Source organism: Myxocyprinus asiaticus, chromosome 17, assembly GCF_019703515.2.
Source record: "Myxocyprinus asiaticus isolate MX2 ecotype Aquarium Trade chromosome 17, UBuf_Myxa_2, whole genome shotgun sequence".
Lineage (NCBI taxonomy): Eukaryota > Metazoa > Chordata > Actinopteri > Cypriniformes > Catostomidae > Myxocyprinus > Myxocyprinus asiaticus.
Window position 1 is genome coordinate 25,972,553 of NC_059360.1, and position 12,133 is coordinate 25,984,685.

The 12,133-nt window shown below is 35.9% G+C and overlaps 1 protein-coding gene across 2 annotated transcripts in view; it reads left to right on the top strand.

Moving 5' to 3' along the window:
* Nucleotides 1-695: 695 nt before the first annotated feature.
* LOC127455121 (sec1 family domain-containing protein 1) overlaps nt 696-12,133 on the top strand; it is a 30,806-nt gene continuing 19,368 nt past the window's right edge. The window contains exons 1-15 of one of the 2 annotated variants that reach the window (XM_051722727.1): nt 696-784; nt 1,560-1,630; nt 1,745-1,833; nt 2,031-2,121; nt 2,274-2,396; nt 2,710-2,797; nt 2,898-2,987; nt 4,875-4,930; nt 5,401-5,486; nt 5,732-5,831; nt 8,252-8,391; nt 10,079-10,169; nt 10,300-10,373; nt 11,156-11,237; nt 11,356-11,452. In XM_051722727.1, the coding sequence (XP_051578687.1) occupies nt 754-784; nt 1,560-1,630; nt 1,745-1,833; nt 2,031-2,121; nt 2,274-2,396; nt 2,710-2,797; nt 2,898-2,987; nt 4,875-4,930; nt 5,401-5,486; nt 5,732-5,831; nt 8,252-8,391; nt 10,079-10,169; nt 10,300-10,373; nt 11,156-11,237; nt 11,356-11,452 (1,309 nt within the window). In that variant the 5' untranslated portion in view covers nt 696-753. The remainder of the gene's footprint in view (nt 785-1,559; nt 1,631-1,744; nt 1,834-2,030; nt 2,122-2,273; nt 2,397-2,709; nt 2,798-2,897; nt 2,988-4,874; nt 4,931-5,400; nt 5,487-5,731; nt 5,832-8,251; nt 8,392-10,078; nt 10,170-10,299; nt 10,374-11,155; nt 11,238-11,355; nt 11,453-12,133) is intronic. The other variant, XM_051722728.1, reaches the window with a different exon arrangement.

Genomic DNA, 12,133 nt, shown 5'->3' on the forward strand with positions numbered 1-12,133 from the left:
GTCTGGCTTTTCTCTGTTGTCCTCTCTCATCAACAAGGCATTTCCATCCACAAAACTGCCGCTCACTGGATGTTTTTTGTTTTTGGCACCATACGGAGTAAATTCTAGAGACTGTTGCATGTGAAAATCCCAGGAGATCAGCAGATACAGAAATACACAGACCAGCCCATCTGACAACAACAATGATGCCACGATCCAAATCACTGAGATCCAGTTTTTTCCCCCATTCTGATGGTTGATGTGAACATTAATTGAAGCTCCTGACCCATATCTGCATGATTTTATGCTCTGCACTGCTGCCACACGATTGGCTGATTAGATAATCGCATGGATGATTGTTGGTGCCAGATGGGCTGGTTTGAGTATTTCTGTAACTGCTGATCTCCTGGGATTTTCACACACAAGTCTCTAGAATTTACTCAGAATGGTGCCAAATACAAAAAATATCCAGTGAGCAGCAGTTCTGTAGATGAAAACGCCTTGATAAGATGAACAGAAAATGTTGAGACTGATTCGAACCAACAAAGTCTATGGTAACTCAGATAACTGCTCTGTACAATTGTGGTGAGAAGAATATCATCACAGAATGCAATTCTGAGATGCAGGTTGGCGCTGTTTTGGAGGCACGAGTGGGATCTACACAATATTAGGCAGGTGGTTTTAATGTTGTGGCTGTCGCGAGACCTTTTACACAGACAGTGGTTCGCCGGTAGCCACGTCACCATCACAGTCGTCACCGCATAAACAGTAAAGATGGCGGCCTCCATCCGGGAGAAACAGGCAGGTCTGTTCATAAGTTTAATTTTATATCAAAACAATCAAAATTGTTGATATTATTTAAATGGGCGATTTTTACTAGATTTTCAAACCTTATTTATTCAAAATTCATGACATACTGACGAATACACAACAACTGTTCTAACAGTCTAGCTGAGGATGCTAACAGTCTTGTTCATCTAGCAGCTGGTTAACATCAGATGGATGAACAATATTTTAAGCCTGCAAAACTAGATAAAGAAGTACTTGTATTTTAATCTCTACATACAGCCAACCAGCTCGTTTATGAATTCTGTGGGTATTTAAATCCTAGAGACCTGTCAAGAAACACATGATAATAACACAAGCTTAGCGAAACTGTTAACCTTAATATTTAGTGACATAGAATAATTATCTTTGTGTTAAATGGGAACTGTTTTCATGGTGAGCTTTGTATTTTATTTTTCGAAGACTGACATTTTAATTTATGGATGTTGACACTCACTGTCAGTTTCGACAATTTAAAAGCTTATTGAGCTTTTATGAATGTGCAATAGATTATCTGTAACTAAAAGGATGTTTTCAAGTTTTGCGTTACCTTGGTGAAATCCTGTCAAAAAATAAAAGCTGAACATCTGTGATGTGAATTTAAAGGACTGTTTATGCACAGTTGCCCACATGCAAGTCCTTTGAATCTCAAGCAAGTTCGTCAGTCTGACCATGTTTTGCCTGTTTTCTGATTTTAAAAAGTGATAGAAGTTGTTTTAAATAGTGATATATTCATATGATGTGTCTGTCATTAGCTGCTTTAAAGCGAATGCTCAACTTCAACGCTCCACCCCTGAAAAACACAGCATCTGAGCCGGTATGGAAGGTAAGGGTACACGACATACTCCTAGGGGTTTCCTCATCCACTGTCCACATTGGCAGAGTGAAACTTTTGTAGTTATCATTTGCATGCACACTCACACTTTGCCAATCTTATTAGGTTCTTATTTACGATCGCTTTGGCCAAGACATCATATCTCCCCTGCTGGCTGTGAAAGAGTTGCGAGACATGGGCATCACTCTGCACCTGTAAGAACTCTAATATTTCTTTATGTTTTACACTAATGTTTTTATATATAAATGTCATTGTGGTGGAGTAAGCCTTTTATATAATGCATATGTGAATACATTTTTCATGTTTCTTTTTTTGTTTGTTTGTTTTTTTGTCTTTGAATAATTGTTTACATTTGATTTCTTTTGTTCATACTCTTTGTTTTATCTCTTAGCTTGTTGCACTCAGATCGCGATCCCATTCCAGATGTTCCTGCCATTTACTTTATAATGCCCACAGAGGAGAACATTGACAGGATATGTCAAGTAAACCTTAAAAGATGTTTTTTTTTTCTTTCACACTAAATGATTGAGACTTACTCTTTGCATTAAAAACATTAAAACCCCCTCCCAGTCAATGACTCTAGTAATGTTAAGAGGTGACATGGTTGCAAAACTGATTACTTTTACCATTGCAGGACCTGCGAAACCAACTCTATGAGTCTTACTATCTGAATTTTATCTCTGCGATCTCCAGAAGCAAATTGGAGGACATAGCAAGTGCTGCTCTAGCAGCTAATGCAGTAAACCAGGTGACCAAAGTAAGTCACACACATAAGTTCATATTTCATATGTCATGCATCTATCATCTTGATAATGTATTATGATTAATGGGTCAGGTTGACAGTGGATTAAGAGTAACTTGCTTTTGTGATTTTTGTTGTTGAGAAAATGTGCTTATGTGTGGACCAATTATTTAAAAAAAAATTTTTTAATGGAAAATCCTTAAATATATATATATGAGAGAGAGAGAGAGAGAGAGAGAGAGAGAGACTGAGACTGGTCCAAATGCCTGAAGGTGCACTTCAGTATATTTAAAGGCTTCTTTCTAAAAGCTGATCTGTCTCTCTGCAGGTTTTTGATCAGTATTTAAACTTCATCACACTTGAAGATGATATGTTCATTCTCTGTAATCAAAACAAAGAACACATCTCCTATCATGGTACGCTGCCAGAATATCATGAATTATTTTCTAAATATTTACTCATTTCATTTTAAACCTAAATTAAGTGATTAACAACACAACTGTTCTCTACCTTCAGCAATCAACAAACCAGATATCATGGACACAGACATGGAGGCCATAATGGACACTATAGTGGATAGTCTCTTCTGCTTCTTTGTCACTCTTGGTATATAATGGCAGTGTATTGATCCTTATATACATTTACTCTATCAACTGGGTTGTTTTGAATTAGGAGCATTTACGTATGTTTAGTTGAAGTGTGTAATTTCTGCCCCTAAAATTCACACATTTTGGGTAATCTGATCACAAGTGGTCAGCGCTAAATACATGTGTAAACGGGATCCAAAAATGTTTTTTGATCGGATCACAAAAACCACATTCGGAAGTAGTCAAAAAACGCATATAACCACATTGCATTTGAGATGTAAACTCTAATCCGTCCTGATGCGACCTGGACAGCAGCGAAGCACCACCCTTCACTTTTCAATCAACCACTGTGCTAAAACCTTTAAAAGGAAATTACCGTCTGAATATTTGAAAAAGTGCGTACATATGCAGCCACACAGATTAAAAGCACACACATCTGAAGCTCAGTTAATGTAGGTACTCCACTAAAATAATGGAGAATTCTGTTCTAAATGTTGCGATTATGCTTTGACTAAATTTGAACTGCATCTGGGAGAAACAGTATTATTTTATTTTGCGCTTTTTATTTTATGACTTCTTTTATTTTTTATTATCATGCAGGAACACACTGACACAGTGGATTGATGTATGTTGTCATGAAATCAAAGACCCTCCCCTTGAAATCTAAACACAAGTGCTCACAGGAGACACATTTGAGCGACCAGGTGTAAACAGCGATGTGTCTCGCATGACAACATGTGATCAGATCGCCCAAGACGCATCTTAATACCATTTGTAAACAGGACCTATTAGAGCTTGGAGTTGAATATCGGTCCACTCAGACAAACAGAACAATGTTTTTAAAAAGTACCATAGAGCCACAGTGACTACATTTACACGGACACCAGAAAGCGGTTTATTGCGAGAAAGCAGGTTATTGTGAGAAAGCAGTATTCCAGTTTACATGTGCTGTATAAGCGGCACACACTTAACTCCCGTATACATATGGATCAGTCATTAAGCAGCTTTCTCTACACAACGTTATAACCCGGGAGGAACCTGGATGTGTTAAACTGCTTTCTCTTAACCCGTAATGTGGCATAATGAAATTGCCGTTCTTGTTTACATGACATTTCAGAACGCCGCTTTCTGCAAAAACCCTGGAATAAACCGCTTCCTTAAGTGCATGTAAACATGGTCAGCATTTACACTCTTTGGTAAAATCAAAATACATATAGTTTACTTACTGTTATGAGAAAGTATTTTAACATTGAAAAAAATGCACACTTAACCTTTAAAGATGCTTTAGCACAAAAATGGAAAATCCCAACTAACATTCATTCTGACTGAAATGCCTTCCCATAGATGGTGATGTTGTCATTTTTGTAATCCAGCTGGAATTGTTGATAGACGATAATTACTCTCATTGTACACAAAGTAACTGCTAAGATTATTTTATGAATACTTGATATTTAATCAAGATAGAAAAGATAGTCATTGCAAAAAGCCACTGGGGGGCAGAGCTTTACTTAAATTGTTCAGTGCATTTCTCAAAGGAGAAAAAAAACATTTAGGTAATGCATTGAATATTAACATTAGGTCAGTTTACAATTTACTTTCTACAATTTGTCTTTCATGCTAAATAATAATAAGAAAGTTGAAAAATGCAGATACATGAAAATGTGTTTCAATTACATTAACCTTAATACAAATAAAATCAGAAAAAAGGATTTTTATATAATAGAAGAAGAGTTTTATTTGATAGAAACTTAACATTTCAAATTAGTTAAAATTATCTAGCCTATATTGCTGTGTTTGAAGTGCGAGCGAAAGTCTCCTGAACATTCTTGTCTGTCTTGGGAGCCTTTGTGCAGATATTTAATGCACCCTCCTATTGGCAGTAGAATGAGCTTTCCTGTTATCATAGGTGCCGTCCCAATAATCCGATGTCCAAGAGGGAATGCTGCAGAAATGGTAGCCGTGGTAAGAGACCCACTGATCTGTTATTTAGTGTTCCTCTGATACCTTCTTTATGAATAGTCTGAGACAACTTTGTCATTTCCTGCTCAGTAAAGAGGGTCTAATGAACTCTTGAGTGCTATATCATGGCTGTAGTAATTCGATGATCAACCTTCCACTAATCTCTGGGTTACAGTGCATTTGTAAATTTTCATACGCTAGGTGCAGTGTGCAAACTGATACTGTCGCTTAATTCTCTTGCACTGATGGCACAAAATTCTTCTTTGTTCTGGATGTGGGACTCGGTCCAACCTCAGCTCGTTTTCTCTAGAGAGCTGATCTGTTAGATGATTATTTTTAGCAAAAGAATTTCTCCCTGTAATGTGAGAGAAAATTAACGCCTGAAGTTGCTCAGTTTATTAGATTAATTGATTTTATACATATCGCACTACTCGTTTCTACAGGAAATATTAGTTTAACTCTGTTTTTCACAGAAACTTGACAAGAAACTGAGAGAGAATCTGAGAGACGCTCGGAACAGCCTGTTCACCGGAGACACCATGGGCACTGGCCAGTTCAGGTGGAGCAAAACACACTCGTACAATCTATTTAAGAGTAAATGAAGAGGCTGTGTCTATCAGTTTAAGTTATACGTTTTTGTGAAGTATTTAATTCTTTGAGACAGACAGACAGATAGATCAGTCGATCCCTGCTCTTCTCTTTGCTTAGAAACAGTTTGAGGAATTTTTTGTAAAAATCTAGAAGATAATGGTTTTAGTATAACTCCATTATCTCTCTCTTTCTTTCCCTCCACCACTCCCACAGTTTTCAGAGGCCGCTGTTTGTTCTTGCCGACCGTAATTTGGATCTAGCGACTCCTCTCCACCACACATGGACATATCAGGCTCTCATTCATGATGTGCTGGTGAGCAGAACTCAAAGAAACTCACATGACCCGCAATTAAGGCCCTATTACTTATTTTCCCCCTTTTTTCTACAAGTGTTAATGGAAATTGTTCCCCAAATGGAAACTCTTAAGTAGTTCCAAGTAGCAGCTTATGGAAAGATGAAGTTATTGCAGTTATCATATGGATGACAAAGTGGTTTCATGAAATGTGGAATGTACGTGCAGAGTTGCTTTTTGTGCCAATGATCATTTATCCTTTGGGTATATTTCTTTTTCCCCATGGTCTCAAAAATGCTTCTGTTTAAATAAAGCATGCCTTCAGTCCCCTGTATGCCAGTAGTACTCTGAGGCATTCCATCGTCCATACATTCAGAGTAAAAGCTGACAATATGTTTCAGTACTGTTATGATAACAAAGTAGTGTTGTCAAAAGTAACGGTACTTTGGTACCAAGTCAATACTAAAATAAAAAAGATGTAATGATACCAGTGTTTCTGCAGTACCAGTAGTACCATGCACAGACTCTATCCGGTACTAGCGTGCAGTATGACTGTCACACGACTGCTTTCAAATGCTCACATGCTTATTTTGAACGTGTACTCTGTTACTCCTTGTACACTGAAATTATTTAAAATGTATCAAATTAAAATCGTGACGTCCTAGCACTTATCCATTGTGAACCATGCAGCACATATAAAATATATACAGTATTTATATAATTAAAATCACCCCATTTGTGCTTTAATCTCAGCTTTATTTATATTGCATTTAAAACAACAGAGTTGAACAAAGTGCTTCACAGTAATACAATTTAAAACATAACATTTAAAAATTACCACATACACACAAACCAGTAATCTAAAATACAAACACTCCAAAACTGTGTCCTACACAGGGTTGGGAGGGTTACTTTTGAAATATATTCCACTACAGATTACAGAATACATGCTGTAAAATGTCATTTGTAACGTATTCCGTTAGATTACTCAAGGTCAGTAACGTATTCTAAATACTTTGGATTACTTCTTCAGCACTGGTAGATTTCACTTGTTTTGACTATAAAAACTCTGCCAGTACAGTAAGACAAAATACACATGTTAAAAATTCATTCTCTGAAAAACCTAAATATCTTATGCAGTGTTGTTTCTAAAACAAGATCAATTGTTTTAAGGATTTTTCGATATTTTTACAGGGAAACAATAAAAAAATTATTATAAAGAATACGATTTTTGCCCTAATATCAAAGGTCTTACAGGAAAAAAAGAAATTATGATCCAATGTGAATTTTCTTGATAAAAAAATATGATCGTGCCTGATAACATGTGCATGTAAAATGGCTAGAAATAGCATTTTAGCTTAGCGTACAGCTGACAATTTACACAACATTTATTTCTGTTTCTTCTGCTCCAAACTTACTTCTCTGTCTGCTCGTATGAATGTAACACATCATAAGAAAGTGTTTCACTGATGTTCAAATGCTCTTTGGATCTCATCATTTATATGTATAAATGTTTTCCATTTGAAAGGAATAAATATTAAATGTAACAAATGACAATAAAATGCAAAGTAATCACTTCAGTAATCAAAATACTTTTTGAATGTAACTGTATTCTAATTATCAATGATTTAAATTGTAACTGAGTGGAATACAGTTACTTATATTTTGTATTTTAAATACGTAATCCCGTTACATGTATTCCGTTACTCCCCAACCCTGGTCCTACATTTCATTTGTCAGACTCAAATGCCAGTGTAAAGAGATTTCACACTGGACCATGTAGCAAACAGTTTATCCGGGAATGTGAAGCATCCGGCAAAAAAAAAAAACACGTCATAATAAAAGCACAATTCGAAATACAATCTAGATGCCTGAAATTGATGAAGCTGTGACAAATATATAACAACTGTATAGTAAAATGTAATATTCACTGTAATAATGATAATAATACTCTAATAATAATAATCAATCAATATATCACAAGCAAAACAGCTGTTGAATAAAAATTTGGGGAAAAAATGCAATGATGTGTTAAGTTCTATTTTCACTTATTAAAAGTTTTAAGAATTAATTGATTAGATACCATTTTGATGATGAAATTAAATTAAACTGTAATACATGGAGTTCTGGAAAATAATAATAATAATTAAACTGTAATTATTAAATTATTAAAAATAACTAAACTGGTGTGTTCAGTAGCACATTATCATATTAGCATATTTTTGCTGTGGTATTGAAATTGGTATCGAGAACTGTGAAATTTCACTGGTATCTGTACCGACTAGTGATATTTTGGTAACGTGACAACACTACATCAAAGTGTAACAAAGTAATTTTGAAAATTTTATACAGCAACTTTAGAGACTGTATTATATTTTGGTCTTCTGTGGCCTAGTCAACAGCGTGACTCATTTGTATAAATGTGTGTGTGTTTATATCAGGATTTCCACCTGAACCGGGTTAGCGTGGAGGAGTCTCAGGGGTCAGAAGCCAGTCCAGCAGGGGCACGACCCAAAAAGAAAAACAAGAAGAGCTATGATCTCACTGCTGCTGACAAATTTTGGCAAAAACACAAAGGAAGGTAAATATCTACTGTTAATGAAACTCATGTGCCACATTGATCTGTGATTGGTCTAATTATTGTTTATTTTCAAAGGCTACAGCATACTGAATTCCAGTGTTTAGTATTCTGTTCTACAGTCTCCTAGTATTTAGTATTGTGAATAAATGTAATTAATAAAATTGGGGCTGGGCGAATCAATATTTATTATCAAATATTTATTATATATTCACAATGATTTTGCTGTTTATATAAAATTCAGCAACAACATGAATATAGCAATGATTTTAATATGCTTTTTATTTGGCTAATAAGTTTCAGCGTCATTAGATTCATTTTTGCGATCCTTCCTTGTCTTTTGATTTGTGAGTATGAGAGTGTTAAGACAATCAAACTTCAGTAGCAAAACAGTGTTAGAGTTGGAAAATTTTATTCATTTCAGCACACAAGTTCAAACAGTCTGTTTCAATTAATTAGTTCAAAATAGTAGTCGACCGATATGGGTTTTTCAATGGCCGATGCCCAAACCGATATCTGGAGCAGGATGGCCTATAGCCAATATTAATGCAGATAAACATAATACAATTTAACAACAGCAAATCAGATGTACACAAATTTTTTAAAGTGAAACAAACACTTATTTTATGCAATATTTACTCAATTTTGCATAAACTTAAAAGAAAAAACTTGAAAACAGAACATTTTGACTATCCATTGACAAATCTATTGGTAGATTTTGGAAATGACAAAAGGGAAAGTTAACACTTCTGTTAATTGGCCAGACTGTCTCAGTTATCGGCCGATGCCGATAATTGCAAAATGGCCAAATATCTGCTGATTAATGGGCCTGGCCGATATATCGGTCTATCACTAGTTCAAAAGTGAATCTCTGACTGAATAATTCATTTGCGCCATCACAATTCTCTTTGTGGAATTTTTTTCATGTAATAGAAACAAGAAGAGGCCCCGTACACTGCTGGTGCATTCAAAGAATACTACATATTTATTAAAGTTTGTAACTTTTTCGATAAGTTACTTTATTCAATTGCAGCTTGCTATGTAGACAACTGTAAAGAAGCCATTTGTTGGTTGATTTCCTCAAAAACTCTAAACGTTGTGTCTCTTTGGTGCTATAAAAATATTGCTCTGTTGGAGCATCTTGACTTAACCAATGGCATGAGTTTTGGGTGGTACTATTTGTTTGTTCGATAAACGGCAAATGAGGGAAGTATTCGTGAAAGCTGTTTGAAAATAATGTTTATTTTTTAATTACATTTGGGAGGTGCAAGTGGCAAGGAATTACACACTTCAGCTTTAAAACTGCAAAGTTTTGTTTTCACGACCTAAGTCAGGCTAGCATTTGATGTTTCTTTTTCTAACAGCATTTTTAATATGTATTGCCAAAATTTTGCTTGTACTGGTAAATGTGTAAAGGTTTGATGGGCGAACATGCCTAGTTGTCTTAATTCACTGCAATGGTATGTCTGCTGTTGCTGTGTTTGTCAATATTTACAAAGATTGGTATGTGCTATTAATTATTGGAAGATGAAAACAGTTGTAAGTTTCTCTCTGTTTCGCAAACTGTTTTAGTTCCATTCCTGCTTTCAGAATATATCCACTAATTTATAAAGATTTATTAGGACAGCTAAATTGCATTTAGCCTCAACTGAATTAAAAGTATTTAATTGATTTCCATTCACTGTTTCAGTCCATTCCCTGAGGTTGCAGAAGCTGTGCAGGAGGAACTGGATACATATCGAGCTCAAGAGGACGAAGTTAAACGCCTCAAAAGCATCATGGTAGGACACAGTGATGCGGTTTGATATTTGTTGAGTCTAAAGAGGGTGATACGAAATAATATATGAAGCAATTGTTGCATGGTAGCTGTGATAAGATGCCAGTAACACGGGTATATGGTTTTCTTCGAAGGGATTAGAAGGGGAGGATGACGGAGCCATTAGTATGTTGTCAGATAACACTGCCAAACTTACCTCAGCCGTCAGGTAAGTGACAAGATATTCCTTCGTACCATGAAGCACATTTACACATTTATATTGATAGATATTTTGTATTATTAAATGTCTTTCTTTTACACTCTATTCTGATTTGTCAATCATGGCATTCTGCTGTCAGATATTTTTGTTTACTGACCGCTAAACTGTATATTTGTCTGCTGTCCCTGACAACCAATTTTGTACACTGCGCCAGTTCCAAGTTTCTTGTAGCATTCCACTTTCTTTCTTCACATGATAAAATAATTTAAAACTCATTAATATTTCATGTCCATTTATTGAATTTGTTTAGTAGATGTGTAAAAAGCAGGATAATAAAGTCAGCTGATTATTATCACAAAATAAACCCCATCAGGATGATACAAGACCCCTCCGCTTCTTGTCGAGGTCCTGATCACTCTGTTTAGGTTTATTTAATGATAATGACCGGCTGACTGTATATTATCCCTAGAATAGTTTTATATTAACAGAAAATTATATTTTATCTCAATAACATGGTTATTTTCTTGGCTGAGAGTGGCAGGTCAAATCTTTCAGTCCCATTTACAAGAAAAGGTGAACCTCCCACCCGGAATTTAAGTTTGTTTTTATTAAATTATGTATATGAAATATATCTTAATATAATCTAATTACATCCAGTACTTGTCTCATGTTGCCGGAGAGCTGTTATAAATATGTATTAGTCATTGTATTCACAAAAGGCCTACTGATGTACCTCTGTCTGACTCTATGCATATAGAGTTGGATAACACTGTGCTCCTTTTTCTAAACAGTTCTCTTCCTGAGCTTCTGGAAAAGAAGAGACTGATTGACCTCCACACCAATGTTGCCACTGCAGTTTTGGACCACATCAAGGTCAGTGCACCATGAGAAAAATGTTTTTCATCTCTTGGGTTACATATTCACAGCATCTTATTATTCCTGCGAGGTAGAGCTGCATATTTTTCCTCTAAATTTCCCTGTCTGTCTTTAGAGCCGTAAGCTGGATGTGTACTTTGAGTACGAGGAGAAGCTCATGAGCAAGTCCACTCTCGATAAATCTCTGCTGGACATTATAAGTGATCCTGACGGTGAGTCTTCCTTAAGTTTAGTCATGACAACTCTTGGAAAAATTTAGCATATTAATGTGGGTATGACATATTGATAGAAAATTGGTCTTGGTGGACTAGATATGCTACACTGCTGCTGTTGCTGCAGAGCAAGTACGGGGACTTGCTACTACTAGAACATACACAGACATTCTAAGTTAAGCATGTGGACATGCTGCTGTTGCTGCACAGTTAGACAAAACATAAGGCATGTTGCATCAAGCGTGTATGATAAACAGACATACATACAATCCCCCAACATAGCAGGGAAGCTGCACAGATGCATAACACATACACACAAAACACAACCCCCCAACCAAGCAGATCTATCTCCAAGACTTGTGTACTACTTCTGCTCCAAATAGCCATGTGCACTGAGAGTATGCTACTATAGCTAGGTGTGCCTGGGCCACTGGATGAGTGGCATAATGCTAATGAAATGAATGTTGCTGTGTGCCTGGGCCTGCTTGGCCAAATGGCTTAAATATCTAATGACCTGAACACTCCTTTCAGTATTATCTGTATACCTCTGACTAGCATTGCTGTGCTGTTATTGTTGTTGTTACTGTTACTGTTGTGTATTGTATTGTTGATTCATGTTATTATGTCTTTGTATAGCGTCCTTGAGCTTGGAAAAGGCGCTTTATAAATAAAACATATTAT